General features: G+C 40.8%; 1 protein-coding gene across 2 annotated transcripts in view; it reads left to right on the top strand.

Moving 5' to 3' along the window:
• Positions 1 to 16,992, top strand: part of VIPR1 (vasoactive intestinal peptide receptor 1) — a 94,308-nt gene that overhangs the window by 54,771 nt on the left and 22,545 nt on the right. Inside the window, exons 4-6 of one of the 2 annotated variants that reach the window (XM_015853030.3) lie at positions 7,293 to 7,396; positions 11,045 to 11,145; positions 11,880 to 12,024. In XM_015853030.3, the coding sequence (XP_015708516.1) occupies positions 7,293 to 7,396; positions 11,045 to 11,145; positions 11,880 to 12,024 (350 nt within the window). 2 annotated transcript variants of the gene reach the window in all.

The following is a 16,992-nucleotide window of genomic DNA, read 5'->3' as shown; positions in this document are numbered from 1 at the left end:
TTGTCAGCTGTATGAAAGGTCAACATTTAGTCATTTAATCACGTACAGTGAGTGGATTTTCTTCTGAATCCAACAGAGACACAGCACATCTATCCTGGAGGTCTCAGTGGTTTGAGTCAACCTTTAATTTTTCCATTGCTCTATGAAGTAATTGAGAGTTGATACATAGGATGTCAGCTATAGGTGGTCCAAATCTGCTCATTCACAGACATTAGGTTAAGTTCTCAGATTTATATGAATGATTTCTATATTTAATAACATTGCAAGATTTATGCCAGTATTAACTTATATTTAAAGAACTGTATGACTGGAATTGTTCAGTCTAGAGAAGAGGAGGCTCAGGGGAGACCACTTCATTCTCTACAACTGCCTGAGAGGAGGTTGTGGTGAAGCGAGGGTCTGCCTCTGCTCCTGCATAACAGCAATAGGACAAGAAGGAGTGGCCTCAAGTTGCACCAGAAGAGGTTCAGGTTGGATAATAGGAACAACTTTTTCACCAAAAGAGTGGTCAGATACTGAAGTGGGCTGCCCAGGGAGATGGTGGAGTCACCATCCCTGGAGGTGTTCAAGGAACATAAAGATGTGACACTAAGGAACATGGTTTAGTGGACAACATCGGTGTTAGGAGGACAGTTGGACTGGATGATCTTAGAGGTTTTTTCCAACCGTAACGATTCTGTAATTCTATTATTCTATTTTATAAAATATAAAATATAAAATCTTTTAATCTTGGATTAACTTAAGTTTATAACAGCATTATAAATCAGAATCTGACCCTTTTCATCAACTAGAGCCCCAAGACTTGCCTGAAGAATTATGGATCTTATTATGTTACAGTGGATGTAACATCCATCATGAAGACTAAGTCTTCATTTGGTTTTAGATTTTCACTCTATCATTTTAAATCTACACATTCATCGTCTTCTGTCAGATCATTTTTTCTTTCAAATTTAAAAGACATCTTTCTCTTGGTGGCATATTTCAATTCAGCAAATATCAGTCAAGAGCTTTTGTGTTATCTTTTGTCATTCTGTTTTTTTTATATTGTGCCCAAAGTTGTTTTAACTACTGTTTGATCCTAGTTACCTCTTGCAAGCATTAAACAAGACACAGTTCATATCATTCCTGGCCTCTGACTGATGGCCCATTTATAAATTTAGTATGATAGGCAGCAGAGATTTAACTCTGTCATCCCATTTGTCTTCTTGATTCACTAGCTTTGGAATCAGCACCCTTTCTCCATACCTCTGCTTTGAAAGACATTGACCAATCCCTTGTAGCATTATTTCACTTCATTAGGGCAGAAGCAATCAAGTCAAATCCATTGGATGTCTGTCATTTACTGTTAGGATGCAGGTCCTAATGGTGCAGAATCCAGCTATCAGAGGACAGTTCTGGGACTCACACAATCCTATACAACTGCACAGAAGAGAAGGGCTCCCCATGAAATAACAAAAGAATGAGCCTCCTGCAGGCATTGAAGGAACTGGTCAAACACACTACTGCAGGTAGCTCCACTGATGTCATCTGCAAGCTTGCAAAGTCCTCACATGCCCTGCAAGGAATGCTTCAAAGCACCTGAATCCCTGTTGGCTTAGAGTGAGTCTTGGGGCGAGTATAGCAATGTCTTGGAATAGTCAATGGAAATCTGTAGGTAGGACATGAATACACACTAAGGGATCTGTTATAAATATACAGTTGAGTCCTTCCACAAAACTGAAGGCACTTCATAGTTAAGCATCCAAGCTAAATTCCTTTCTAATTTCTCCCTCAAGCCAATGAGAAAGGGAGTCACTGTAGGGAGTGGGCTGTTGTGTAACATGCCTTAGGAAGGGATGAGATGACCTTTGAAGGTGTGGTATGGCCTCTGTGGGGAACTCAAGTGTCTGCTATAGAATAGAGTCCCTACACTTCCATGTCAAAAGCTAAGCAAGATGAACACCAAAATTTTGTTCATGCAAAGTAGCTCTATAACGAGTAGGCAAAAACAAAGGAAAATTTAGAACTGTGCTCATTTCCCCAGCCTCTAAAAATGGTTTTCATTTACTTGAAAAGCATTTTGATTTCCTTCTCTTGAACCAACATTCTTTTCCTCAGTTTCTTTCCTCCTTTTCTCTACCTCACTTTTGAAACAGAACAAAATGGAGAGAGGGATGAACAGATAGATGGTAGCTGTGTGGAAGATATTGCCACTGTTATTGAGAATCCAAAAGTGAATTCTGATCCACTGTTAATTTACTGCAGTGTTCACTGACAAAGAAATGAGCCATTGAGTGGATCTGTTATGCAGGTTTGTTTCACTGGGATCCCTCAACCTTTTCAGGTACCTAGCATCCTCAGTTCAAACGTGTCTTAGAATCATAGAATCATTAGGGTCCCACAGTGCCCCATGTTTCTTGACCACGTCCAGGAGCAGTGACTCCACCATCCCTCTGGGTAGCCTGTTTCAGCATGTCTTCCTATTACAAAGACAACATTGCCAGGAAACCTTCTCATTTTCAGGGAACTGGACAAGAATGCACCCCTCTGTGTTAGCAAGCTCCAGCAATGTGTGCTGGTGTAACTGACTGAAGAAACAGGTGGCTATCTGGATGTACGGCTTATTTATGGCTTAGTCTTGCTCCAGCCCTTTGAGATTTGTTTGCAGCTGGGATGTCATGACACATTTGCACTGCTTCTCTGAAGGTCTTGCGCTGAGAAGGTCATGTACACCCAGCGATGTTGTGCTGTGAGATCCTCACATTGAAAGCCTGCTGTCAGCCGATGCCTCGTGGGGTTAATACCGCCGCTTATGCTGAACTGTGCATTTCATTCTTGTAAATACTTCCTGCTCTACTAATGGTTGCGATGTCTAAAGATCCAATGAGAAATCTGTCCTAGAGATTGACAGCTCTGCTTTCATTGTGAGAAAACAGGGTTTGCAAAAAGTGCATAATAAAGGGGAATATGTGGTGTTAAGAAGGGACGAATTACCTGTACTTATTAAAGATCAGAATCTTTGCAGTGAGAAATGTAATGTGCAGGAAAGGCAAAGAAGAGAAAGGAAAATGGGAGATTTCCCAGAATCAAGGATGTAGGCGAGAACAGTGTGTAAGTCAGAACCACAGACCAAGAGACATGAATAAGAGCAAAAAAAGAGAGAGAGAAGAAAACTGATGTCAGCGACTGTCATATGATGTGTTGATACCACGCCACAATTTGTTTGTATACTGTGCTGGCAGAAATTGAACTGAATGAATGATTTTACAAGGTCAGGACTGGGGCAGATAAAGCAAGTTTGGAAAATACCTTTACTGTGCCTTACCGCTTAAGCTTCTCCCAGATCCAGCCACCTCTGTATCCAATTAAGAACAAGCTGTAGCTCTGTATGAATGTCTCAGATGTTTCCCAGTAATGGTAGGACAGATCAATAATAAAAATGGAACTGTGCTTGTTTGGGGGAGCTCAGTGGCATCTCAAGAATAGTAAATAAGAACTGCTATTACTTTAATAGCTCTTGCTTGAAAAAAATCAATTTCTGGCCACGGAATACAATGGCACAGAAACAGGACAGATTGATGCGTGGAGCAGACAATCCCCTCTCTTTTTGAAGCTAATACAGGCATGGGCAAGAGAAACAAGAGAGAGAGTATCCTTTAGCAATGGAAGACTCAGATCTCTTTGTATGGATTTACGCTTCCATTCAAAGCCAATAAGATGTGCTCTGCTATTAAGGCAAAAAAGTTAAAATCTCACCTATGCCACAAACATTCAGATGTATTACTGAGATTGAAGAGTGTATTTGAAACAAATGTGAGATAAAAATAATTAAGAGAAAAACCTTATGGGATTTGGATCTGTGCGACAAATTGCTTGGAATACAATTATCTCTCTGTATTTACTTGGTTCACCTATTCAGTATGTAACTCTTACGCAGATAAAACAGCCTTCTTTTATGAAGAAAATATTCTTTCCATCTCAATTTCACTGATTTCTCCTTCACTATGCCATAAACATATTGTGTAGCTCCTCTACCATGTCTTTACTGCTGGGTATCGCTCAATGTGAGAAGTTGTTTAGATTCATGTCTCTTCATGTCACTCACAAATACATTTCTACATCAGGAAATTGAATCAAAGTTTTACTTGCCTGTGTTCTTCTACAAGAAAGTCTGTCCCAATTAATGAATTATGTTCAGTGTTTTGCTATAGAAGATGATACCTTTTCCTGAGGAATGGCAGTGAAAATGAACATCCACTGCAGAGCTTGAGTTAGACACCTTGTATAGGGCTTTGAGGATCCTGGAGATAGAAGGAGGCCTTGCAGTTGTGCCACTGTTCTGCTTTTATGGGCATCAGAGGGAGAAACAGAAAGGCCAGAAGATTTCATGGAAGGTGAAGCCGGTGATCCTGGGTGGACTCACTCAGATCTGAACGAGAATACCATCATTGGAGTAATGCTTGAATAAAGGTGTGGGTGGAAACTAGCTGGATTTAAGCACTTCAGACTAGAGAAATGTGGGTTCAGGAGGTGTAGGTCATGATGATGTGGAGAAAGGTGGGGAACAGTCATTTCATGGTGTACAGGAGAAGAGGTACAAAATGAAACTGCATCATCAGATTTAAAGTAAGAAAACAGGTTATGTTGTTACACAACATAAAGAAATGGTAGGGCTTATAGTCAAAGCTCTCATGCATAAGTGATATTCTAAAGTAAAGTGCATTGTTCCAGGGAAAATTACATATAGTAAATAGGAAACTGTTCTGGAAAATAACCTAAAAATCTCTTGGTGCTTTGAACACTTGCCTTCCCATTGGCAGAAAGGCAGATGTTATTACTAAACCACATTGTTGGTGGAAAAACTGCGACCTAGGGAGAACACAGGAACTGCTGCAGTTTCACTGGGGGTCTGTGACAGAGCTGAGCTTTGGGCTTGCAGCATAGAAACCTCAGTTTAATGCATAAATTAGCTTGCTGTTGGTTCATTAGGTAAATCTCAGCATAAGAGCTAAGCTTTTTACAAGTTTTGTCATAGAATCATAGAATCACCAAGGTTGGAAAAGACCTCCAGGATCATCTAGTCCATATTTCCCCAATAACCATGTCCCTCAATGCAATATATCCACACTTCTTGAACAACTACAGGGACAATGTCTGGCCCACTCCATGGGCAGCCATTCCAGTGACTGACTACTCATTCAGAGAAGAAATTATTCCTAATATCCAACATTTATGTTCATCTTCAGTACAGAAACTGATCATCCTCATTTCACATAGTGATTAGAAATGTTACTCCATCATTTGAGCCAAGATTTTAGTATGGAAAAATCTGGATCTTCTAACCTGGCATTTTTGCATCTCCCAGGCATCTCACACAGAATCTGAAAACTATGAGCATTTGTTTTATCAGATTTGTTGCATTCCGGTCTTGCAGCAAATAGTGACAGAAGCAGTAAATAGTAGAAGACTTATCAGTGAAATACCCTAAAGTCAGGGAGTTGGTTGGTTAATTGGTTGGTTGGTTGGTTGGTTTTTCCTATACTGTTTGCTTTCCCTCTACCATCAGTTGAAGCATTAAGACAGCTTTGACAACTGTTGTGAGCAGTAAGAAGAACTGTGGAAGAGTCAAACAGCTAAGGGGAAGTACACTTTAAAAGTAGAAATGCAAGAAATATGAGGAAATGAATTAAGCTGAAACTGGCCCCCTTAGCTTGCTGACAATGAGAAGCTAAGAATAAAAACCACCGTGAAAGCCAAAGGAATCCCCAAACAGAAGGGAGGTGTCACGAGCAGGAAATAAGAAGCAGAAAAAGTTCAAATAATGAGATCCATTGTAAAGAAGAAGAAATAACATAAATTACATAACACCTTAGAAAATAAACAACAAAAACTGAACAGTCATGTCCTTGATTTGTTTGCACATGATCTCTCATGATCTTGTTGTGAACCCAGGTAAATAAAAAATGAATGCAAACAGTGACCATGCATAAAAACCTGGAGAACAGCAACCCCCTAAACTATGCTGCAGGTAGCTGCTTCTGGAGCAGTATTTAACTACTTTATCCTTTTGAAAACAAAAACAAAGCTACCAAAGCCTTCATGGTGTTCAGGATGATCGTAAAGATGAATTACATAGACAGGTTTTAGGGTCAAAACCCGCCTATGAAGGATTCAAGAACTGAATTAAGTCAGGGGATAGGCTGCTGCTGATGTCAGTGTGAGAGAGGTCTATCGTAAGGAAGATGTTCAGATGATTCAATAGGCAGAAATTTCTGGAGGTGCTGCTTAGATATTTTCGTGACTCATAGCAGCAGAATTGATTTTCTCCTGTTTGCAGTAGTTTTATCATTCCTGTGTGCAAAGATCCCCATTTCTGGAAATGTCTGCAAAGCTCTTGAGTTGCATTGATGTAACTCTTCATCTAAGAAGTCATAAGTAAGTTTGGACTGTTTACCATTTGCTCCTTCTGGTTTATTGTACCAGCTTTCCAGTCAGGGATGGCAGGCAGTTTTATGTGACAAATGACACCCAAGGAATGCCAACCAGCCAACGAGTGCAGTTTTGGAAGTTGACAACACAGTGGTGTGATTCACATGAGATGGACTAAGAATGGTTTGGTGGTCTGAGAAGGTGCTGGGGAAATGTGCAGCTTATTTCTTGGCGAATCGCTTCTTTGTTGAGGAACACCTGCCTTGTGTACGTGTTAAAACAGGCAACACAGTTTGTCACTGTTGCTCGTAGCCAAATTTTGAAGTATTTCATTCTCAAACGAGAGTACAGTAGATTTCATGGGAAGCACATTTGAATAAAGCTCAGGGCTTGTCTTGTGGGCAAGCTCTGTGCTTTGAGGGGTGTGTTTAGTTCCCAGCCCTCCCACCTTCTTTGCACAGCAATGAAGCAAGCACTTGGCTTCTCACAAGCAAAGTGAAAGATGAAAACACTTTGCTGCTCTGGTTGGGTGAAAAAAATATATATTCTAGAAATGGAGACAATAATGTTTTCAAACAATGATGTCCTTGCACTGCCCACAACCAAGGACCCAAGACCGAACTGAATTATGTTACTATTGTAGGGGTGTTTTGTGGGCATCTCAGTTTAAAATCTGCTTATTTTATGAAGACTGAATTTATGACCCAGTTGGTCCTTCTTGTTTGCATTGCGTAAGATTTTTCTTAGCAGAAAAGAAAATTATGAGACTTACTGCAAGTGTGACAAGAAATGCGCTCTGGTATTTGAATTAACAAGAGGCAAACGTTTGTTTAAGAGCATGCCCAGTGTGTCTTGTTTTAATCTTCTGTTTCTCTTTCTTCCAGGAAATGTGAGCAGGAATTGCACAAGTCAGGGCTGGACTGATGTGTACCCTGCCCCGTATGCTGTTGCCTGTGGATACGATTCCAATAGCACACCAGGGGAAGAGGTCTGTAAACCTGGATGGGTGGACGTCATGATTTACCTGGGATAGATAGCAGAGTCACACAACCTTCTGATCCTCCATTTTTTCATTCCCGCTTTAATTCCTCAAAAAGGAGGAGTCTTCTTGGGAAGTGCCTCACCAAAGAGACAATCTTCCCTTTGAATTCCTGCATAGTGAGAGGATCTCAGCACCTGGGAAGATCAGACCCATGTCTCTATTAAGGGGAAATGATTTCAAAGTAAAAGAGAGGAGATTTCCACTGGATATAAGGAAAATGTTGTTTATGAAAGGGAGGTAAGGCAGTGGCACAGGTTGTCCAGAGAGATGGTGGTTCCCCATCCCTGGAGACACTCAAGGTCAGGGAACAGGGCTCTGAGCACTGATGGAGCTATGGGTGTCCCTGTGTATCACAAGGATTGGGACCAGATGGCCTTGAATGGTCCCTTCCAACTGAAAGGATTGTATGGTAGCTTTCCTACACTTAACAAGAAAATGTTTGTGCTAGTAAAAAAGAAGTCATGCTCCTTTACTGCTACCATATGTTGATGTTAAACCCATGCCCATGATGAGGCTTTTTGATCGGTTGTTGTTTTTTTTTCTTTTTTGGTTGCTTTTTTTTTGCCTGCTGTATGACAGAAATCAGTGTTGTGAAAGTTGCACTGTAGTAATGAGTAAATGCCTGTAATGAGGTCTTTGTGTACAGCCACCCATTACAAAGGCACACAAAGTGTTAACAGAAAATCTGAGCTGAACGTAACCAGCCTTAATAGTAATATGACACAGAAAATACCAGAGGGAAGGTTATACACACAACAAGAGAAAGAGAGATATACCAAAGAGAGAGCCTTCAAGGTCAGCCACCACTTCACTTCCTCGAGTATCCTGTTCCTAACATTAAGTTGAGTACCGCTGGTTGCACATTTTAAGAGCAATCATGACAAGTCTGCTTGGAAAGGCCCTCCCACAAGAGCTCTAGCTTATTTTCCATCTGCAAAGGGATTTGGGAATTACTGGGACGTGGTTTGGTGACCCAATGGATTGCAGCGCTGCCAGAACACTGCGTTACCAAGAGAACATATATTGTGTTCTTCTAATTCTTTCTTAATTATTTTCTCTTGATTTCCATGGTTTTGTCATGCTGTTTAAGACTAATTTGTGTGAAAGGTGGCAGAGGGGGGTGAACATGCAGTACAAGTCTGTGAAGAAGAAAGGATTGTTGTTGAATTGGCTGTCAGTCTAGGGAGGAGGAAGTAAAAGGAACAGAAAAAAAAAGAACAGCAGGCTGAATGGGACACGAGGTGCAGAACAGACTGATCGTCATCCATGCCGAAAGCACTTCATGAACTTAAACCGTATACCACTTATAACAGAAACGGCAAGAAAATATGAGAAACAAATAAAGAGTGTGTGTGAAAATTTATTTGTGAATTCTGGCAGTCCTTAGGAAGCAGACATAGGCACCAAAATAATGTGATGATGATCTCTGCAGTGGTAATGATTCCTTCTCCAGACAAACTCTGGAAAACCCTGTATTAGGAAATGGGGGATTATTTTCCTGTCCCATTATCAGATGTGATACACAACTTCCCCATCATCTGGTCAGAGATGAACCATACAGATGTCCCTGTAGGCTCTATGTGAAGGCAATAGAAAAAATACTAACCCCACATTTGTCTCCAAAGAGAGAGAATCTGCACTTATGAGGAAGAACCCAGATGACTTTAGCACATGTGATGTTATCCCAAATTAAGCCTATGTGCAGGGCTACTTGAAGACTTAATATCAGTGTTTCTGTTGTTTTGCACTTATGAAGGTGAATATTTCACATCCTAATTCCACTTATCAAGTGTCAAACAAAAGAGAAGGAAGCTAATTCTCATTTAAGCTTAGTTTAGCATCATCGTTAACAAATTGTTCTTAAATTGTTTGTGTAAAATTATGGATGGGCAGTGGGAGAATGATAAAACTATCTGATTTTATTCAGTAAGTCAGTCTAGGTTGAGTCAGCACATAGACCTTAATTTCTCTAAATCCCTTTGTTTCTTCTTATTTAGTCTACTTCTTTAATAACTGGAGAAGCAGCAATGAAATTCCCATTCAATTTATGATCTTGGGTAAAATTCTCTGGTTTTATATCTGTAAAACAGGAATTGGTTGCCATTAGCAAGCACAGCAAAGTGGAACCATTGTTCCTTAATGCAATGCAAGTCCCTCTGTACTCTGCAGGTGGGTGAGGCATGGGTACATGTGGCAGACCGTATCACGTACATCTACTGTCCTAAAGCCCTTACTATAAATTACAACCCACATTTCTTAGTGATGTAGACTCAATTAACAAGGCTATAAAGACACTCTGCTTTTATCCTTCTCTGAGACTCATGGTCCAAGGAGCAATGTAGACACAACCAGTCTAATCCCTGCACTCTGCAATTTCAGTGATAACTGTGTAAATGCTAGAGGATTACCTTGCCTCTCAGCTTCACTGACAAGCACCTAGTGCTTGTCAGTGCCTATGAAAATAACCTATAGAAATGCCAGCCCTTACTGTTTGTTAGTCAAGAGTATTTTCCCAAATGAGGCTGGGATTAGATTATCCATCATTATGGTTTTTTGTGGCTGTGTTTGTTTGTTTTTTAACAGAAAGTGGTGGCAATGAAGGTAGAGAAGGGTCAATCAAGGGCTAGGAAAATCAGATTTTATTTGGGAAAACACTCTTTACTGAGTTAGATTCTTGTTAAAAAATCTCACATTAGTAAAAAATAATAATAATAATAAAAATAAAAATTCCTGATAAAACAAATGTTTGAAAACAAACATTTCTTTTTAAGCTGAAAATCAAAATATACTCATTTAGACTTGCTGGAGAGCCTTTGGAGAGCTGGAATCTTGCTGCTGTATTTCCTCATTTTATTCAGACCAGGAATCCCTGTTAGATTTAAATCCCATGGTGCTCCATGCTCAGAGAATCCCTCTGTGTGCAAAGAGAAAAGCTATGGACTAATTTGCAAATTAAAATGTATTTCTGAGTGAATGTATCTCTGCATCCAGTGAGAACATCCTAAGCTGGTTTGGTTTTTTTCTTAGTAAAACACAGTGTTTCACTTCCACAAAAGCAAAACCAGACCAGTTCTGTCCATAAAATTCCCTTCATGTAACAAAGCTCACCGTACTCGGGGCTGACATGTCAGTGCACTGTTTAAGTGAACATTAGCTGTTCTTGTTTCACAAGGTTACAACCATGTAGCTGTCTCTGCAAGTGTCAAATTCATATTCCATCCTCTACGCAATTTTCCCTCATGTAGCTGTGAACTGGTTTGGTGTGATCCAGGCTTTGAGGCAGCTAGGCACATTCTTCTTATCCTGCATTTGAATTGTGTTCTGCTCTGGGCAGCTTGGTCTGGTGGTTGGTGACCCTGCACATGGAAGGGGGTTGAAACTGGGTGAGCATTGTGGTCCTTTCCAACCCAGGCCATTCTATGATTCTGTCCTCTACTGGATATGATTTTAAAGAGTGTTTTAATTTTTAAGAGAATGGACTGGGACAGTTTCCTAACTTCAGCAAGGAGGTCAGAACAAGCTCAGCAATGGTGTATTTAAGTGGATTGTGGCAGCTCTTTGAAAGTCTGTTTTTATTTCTTTCCTTCCCCTTAGCAAACGGCGTTCTATGGCACAGTTAAGACCGGCTACACCATTGGACATACATTATCGCTCATTGCTCTCACAGCTGCTATGATCATTTTATGTCTCTTCAGGTAAGAGCACAAGCTCCTTCAGGAGACCTGGGCCTTATAGATTGACAGACAGATACAGTACAGCAAATTAAATGGCATTGGGTGGCTAAGTGTTGGCAACTGAATTAATCCTCAGACCCCATTGTTGATCCTGGATTCAGACATCTGTATTTGGGTTCCTCCGCAAAGCAAGTCTACACATGAGGCAATCTCCTGTCATAGCGATGTTTAAATATATGGCAAAACCAGCAAAATAATGAATAACTAGTAATTTTTAAGTGAAAATATTATCCTCATTGCTACATAATGCCTGCAATATGAGATAATTCGGGCAGCAGCTGTTAAGAATTTCTCTCTCCTCCTGAAGAAACATTTTGCTTTGAAAAGAATTATTATGGTACAAGCATTCTGTAGAAAATAGACCTTTCTCGTGAATGTACTTTGCAGAGTCAAAAAACCTCATTTTTCCAACGGAAAGAGGTACAATGAACCTTTTTTCTATCATTCTGTATTTTGACCTTTTTTCTCAGAACTGGAAAAGCAGCACTGCTGCTGCAGATATATGGAATACCACGTCTTTTGTGGCTTGTATGGGGCTTAAGTGGGTTTGCTGTGATTTATATCAAAACACTGTCTGTCTCAGGGTTTCTGATGTTTGATTGTAAGTCCGTATCTCAGCAGAAGAAATTCATAAATAAATAACGTTTTTGAGAAGTCTTGCTATTCAGAAATGTTGTTTTGTCTCTTCCCAACAGAAAACTACATTGTACTCGAAATTATATTCATATGCACCTCTTCATGTCCTTTATAATGAGAGCCATCGCAGTCTTCATAAAAGATGTCATCCTGTTTGAAAGTGGAGAACCCGAACATTGCTTTGTGAGCTCAGTAAGTAGCCGGGTATGTTGAATTTTCCACATTGTTCTGTTGCACTTTTTAAACAGTACACCAAAAATTGCCTTGCAAATGGATGGGAAACATTATCTTGGAAAGATTGTTTTTTTCTCATTTGAAGAGAAACAAAAACCTGATTGATGAAGTTTAATTTAAAGGGCATGAAGTAAGTGACCAGGTTTTTGGATGAATTTGTTGGACATTCCAATCAAAGAAGATTTGCAGTCTTCTGCTTAAGGATTTAATAAAGCCTTCTCCCTTAGTGATGGTAAGAAACCCAGAGACAGATAACTCCTCTGAGATATCTGCAGGGCAGTACCTATACACGATCCACATTCGTTAAATGCAATCATAGTCAACTGAGATCTAATTAATAGATTTGCTGAAGCTGTGAGCTGTCCACCTCACTTTGAAGGAGGCCCCTCTGTGAGCTGGAGGGCTCTCTGAGTTCCTCTGATTGCACTGACCAGGTCCCTGCAGGAGTTTAGGCAGGAAATCTATATACATAACTGTGTTTTTCATCTGGATCTCTATTCCATGCTAACTGTATAACAGTGAGATCTCCCCACTGGGATGATAAAGGAGGGGAATAAAGGAGACAGTATGTTTTCCCTGCTTTTAAACTGAGTGCAGTCAGATGGAGTTAAAATTAAGGTGGGAGAAGAGCTGTTTATCTAAGGGCTGTGTTAATGCAGGAGGATGCTAGTAATGAATTCATAGGGAGATGTGATCACAGCATCATAGAATGGCTGGGGCTGAAAGGCATCTTTAAAGGTCATTGAGTTCCAACCCCCAGGTTGATCAGTAGTCATCCAAAAATTAAATTAAATTAAATACTCCATAATAAATTCATAATAATTATATGATCTACTTGCTGGTACTAGCAGGTGGCTGGGCACAGCAGCCCAGCAGGATCTCTTCTGGACTTTGCATCATAAAGCAACAGAAAATACTGTCTTTGCTATCCACCCAGTTTCTTCCTTGCCTTCTGACCTCTCTGTATCAGTACCACAAGTGCCATCCCTGCTGGTTTAATAGCATTTATGCTTGAGCACCTCCCAGTCCATATCAAAGAGTGGCCCACTCCCAGTATTTCCCTGAGACCCATCCACAGCACGACACATTCCCATCGCTGTGACCACATACCAACCTCTGCTTTAATTTTCCCTTTGTGGTTCACTGGAATCTGTATCCTTCAGCAATGAGGCTTCATTGTGAAGGCTTGTGAATGGTTGCAGTGACATAGAAATCGGGATGAACAATTGGCCGGTGTCTGCTGCCACAGATAACTGCCAGTGCTAATTGGCAGAGGAGCCAAGAACCCAATGAGCCATGGAGTTTGATGTAACCTCTCACCCCTGCGGCACTTTGCACTGGGTCATGACTCAGGCATGACTGCAGAAAATGGTGTGAGAAGTGTCTACTGAAACACTTCTGTGTATAAACACTGGATGCTGTCCTGCGGAATATGCAGTTCCTGGAAGCCAGGGTGCTTTCAAGCAGATCGTGGCTACCAGCATTGTGTGTGTTTCTCCGCAAGCAGAGGATTTTTTGTGATAAATGCCAGTTCAGGGTGAATGGCTGCGTCTTCCAGAAGGGCTACAAATTATGTGGGACAAATCAGTCTCCACTACACAGGGATGAATTTATCCCTTGCAGAATCTGCAAACAACTGGACCCAACAATCTGGACAACATTTTGGGTCGTAGGGAAAACATACCTATATTAAATGCAGTTGCAACACCTCTCCTAACATTCATTTGCTTGAAGACATAGAATCCATCGTGTTTGTGTTGGGTTTGGCTCTGTTAGGTTGGCTTGATTTAGGGGAAATAATTGTGCTTTGAACTTGCAAGATAAAGTTTTGCCCTGGGGGGCATGGGAACTAAATAGTTCATATACCTAGGGCCTGATAAGGGATCTATGGAAGATTTCATGTTTCTACTGATAATACAAGATATTGGCCTTGAGCTTATTCAATCTGAAGTGAGCTTTGAACAAGCAGTTCACTTTGCTGCATGCTGTCACCACTATACTGTTTTAGAAGGGAGAATCAAAGCAATAACCATTTTTTATTAGAGAAGAAAGTGCAGCACTTAGATCCTTTATGGAAAAAAGGACAAAAGCACTTACCTTCATTGGCTTTGTGCAGTAGCATTTCAGATCTACTTAATTTTGTCTAGTGTGGGAAATTTCAGTTACAGTGTGAACTCTGAGGTGTTTTACAGTCAAATACTTTGGGATTATACAATCACAGATTCATAGAATCATGCAGGTAGTTTCCATGGAAATAAATAGGAGGCTTTACTTTCTCAGCGATCTGCATGGCATCATTTGAGTTGGAAAAGACCTTCGAGATCATTATATCCAACTATTACCATTGAGTACAGTGTAAATGTCCCAAATTATGTTTATTGGGCCTGTCTACAGACCACAAAGCCTGAGAATGTGGCAGTCTGCACTGGATGCTGGTTGTTGAGGTGTGTGGTGGTGGATGGATGACTGAACTGGATGATCATGGAGGTCTTTTCCAGCCTTGATGATTCTATGATTTAATGATTCCACAACTGGTCACAACCACTGCAAAGTTGCCCAAGACCTTTGTGCTGCTACAAGGAAAGGCCCAGCTGCCCAAATCAATTGGCTCACTCTTAGGCACAAAGGGGATCCTTTGTCTCATATGGCAGCACCTAGACTGATCTCTAGAGAAGGGCAGCCTTGTTAAAGCACTGTGGGGTTTTCTGGAGGGAAACAAAGCACTATTGGGGATCCCCAAGTATTTTAGAGGGATAGAAGCAGTAGCAAAATCTCATGTCTATATACATGTGCAGCTACTTGCCCAAGGAACCAGCAGTCAGTAGTTTCTCTGTCATTCCCCTTGAGTTAGAAGGTATGTCTGTGATTATGTGAAACTGAAACATCACGATGACTTGAATTTCATACAGATAGGTATATGCTCAACCATATTAGTGGATACAGGCTTTAAGCATCCAGATGTAGATGTGATCAGCTTAGGAGATTCTGTGGTGTCACCCATCCTGACTTCTCCAATTACTGTTTGTTCCAGTTCTTTCAGAATGCTGTCTCAGTAGTCAGTCATTTCCGATGGAAAACTCAACACATGCAGCTTCATTGCATCCAGTGGTTTCTCAGACTACATGAAAAATTGCCTCACTTTCTAGTCTGTATTTCCTTGCATTGTGTGTTCTTTTTTTCACTGCCAGACTAAAAAGACATCCTAATAAACTAGTTTTTCATGTGAGTTTTCTCTAGACCTTCTGACCTTCCATCTTAGCATTTGTCTTCCCCTTTACTTCTCTCTGGAAAATTCCATATGGAGCTCAGTAGCCAAAGTAGCAAACATGGCAGAAGGACTGACTTGAGTACTTTGCTCATCTTTTCATTTGATTTGTGCCAGTGCTTTTATAGCTAAGATTTTGTTTAGTTTCATGATTGTAATAACTGGATTGTAAAACCTGTGTTTGTAGCCTATCCAAAGACAAACAAGCCAACAGTTTGATATAAAGAAAGATCCAGTTCTGTAGATTGAGTTCAGACTGACTGTTCTCGAGCTCTGCAAATTTGCCTTTCCTGAGGATCTAGCCAAAGGACGAATCATTTCTCTTTGTCCTTCTGCATACCAGTAAGACAATCAAATCCAAAGAGAAATCATTTGCAAAGGAGGGTAGGACTGTTATCAGTAGTGGGCGTTTGTACATGTCTCATACTTTCAGAGTGGGAAATTCATTTGTCAGCATGAGCTCCCTCAGGCCAAGTTGATGAAAGGATGTCTACTCCCTCTCTCCAGCACCATGGACTGGCATTCAATGAACTTTGGCTGACTGGCTTGGACGAAGAGCCTGGCACAATCCTGCCTGTAGACAATGACTTTAATTGGAGTTGGGTCAGGCCCCAAAATGTGTGAAAGCATCAACTGGCACTGCTTCAAAATCTCAGCCCATTCCTGCACAACCCTACACCGTCTATTGATTTCTCAGACCAGCCAAGCACAAGGATGACCTTCACTGCAAAGAAAATGACAGGGGAAGAAAAATAAACAGAGAATGCTCCTGTAAATAATATGAAGAATTGAAAAACAAACAAAACCAAGCAGAAAGCAGAGAGAAGAAATGGGGTCATTGTGTGTTTGCCAATTCTCTTGCAGATCTCACACCAGCAATTTAATGTTCACCAAAGGTATTGAGGCACTCCTAAAAAGGACCAGAAAATGGAAAGGAGATTGGGGGTGAAAAAGAGACAAAGACGTTAAAGCTACACTCCTTAATTAACCAACACCTAACAGTAAATATATTAGCCAAAAGTAGTATCATAGACTGGTGTGGGTTGGAAGGGACCTTTAAGATCACATAGTACCAACCACCCCCGCTCTAAGCAGGGACACCTCCCACTAGACCAGGTTGCTCAAAGTAAGTAGAACTAAAAATAAAACATAATGTCTCCAAGTACTTTTAGAAAATCAGTGCTAGAGTTGAGGATTTACTGGCAAATGCAAGAAATGGAGAGTTTGTAAAGCAGTGAGTGGCTAAAAGGAAGTTTGGGGTGCTTACTGCCTGTGGCCAGCAGGAGCTATGAGCATGGGAGATGGCCACCTATCTACCTATACTTATTCACATTCTTGTTTGGATTTTGAAGTTAGACAAAAACACCCCACCCAGAAATGTAGTTTCATCGTCTCTTCTAGAACAGCAGAGCTCTGTACCTGTACAAGTCACTACTGATGGCTATGAAGGAGGCATAAGCCATCTAATCCATCACAAAGGGAGAGGGATAACACACAGGTAATTACTGTGGAGCTGCTGGCAAACAGTAACTTCCTTCTGGGTTGGTGAGACAGCAGCTTGAGCCTGGCATTCTTGCAGCTTTCATTGCTGATCCTCTGCCAAGGGATGTGTAAGAAGGGAGCATGAGCTTGAGGTCTGAGTTTGGGAAAAAGGAGATGCAAGGTGATGAAGA

Source organism: Coturnix japonica, chromosome 2 (genome assembly GCF_054131305.1).
Source record: "Coturnix japonica strain WE chromosome 2, WE-NBRP24, whole genome shotgun sequence".
Classification (NCBI taxonomy): Eukaryota; Metazoa; Chordata; class Aves; order Galliformes; family Phasianidae; genus Coturnix; species Coturnix japonica.
The sequence above is the reverse complement of the archived record's forward strand: the minus strand, read 5'-3'. Positions and strand labels throughout refer to the sequence as shown.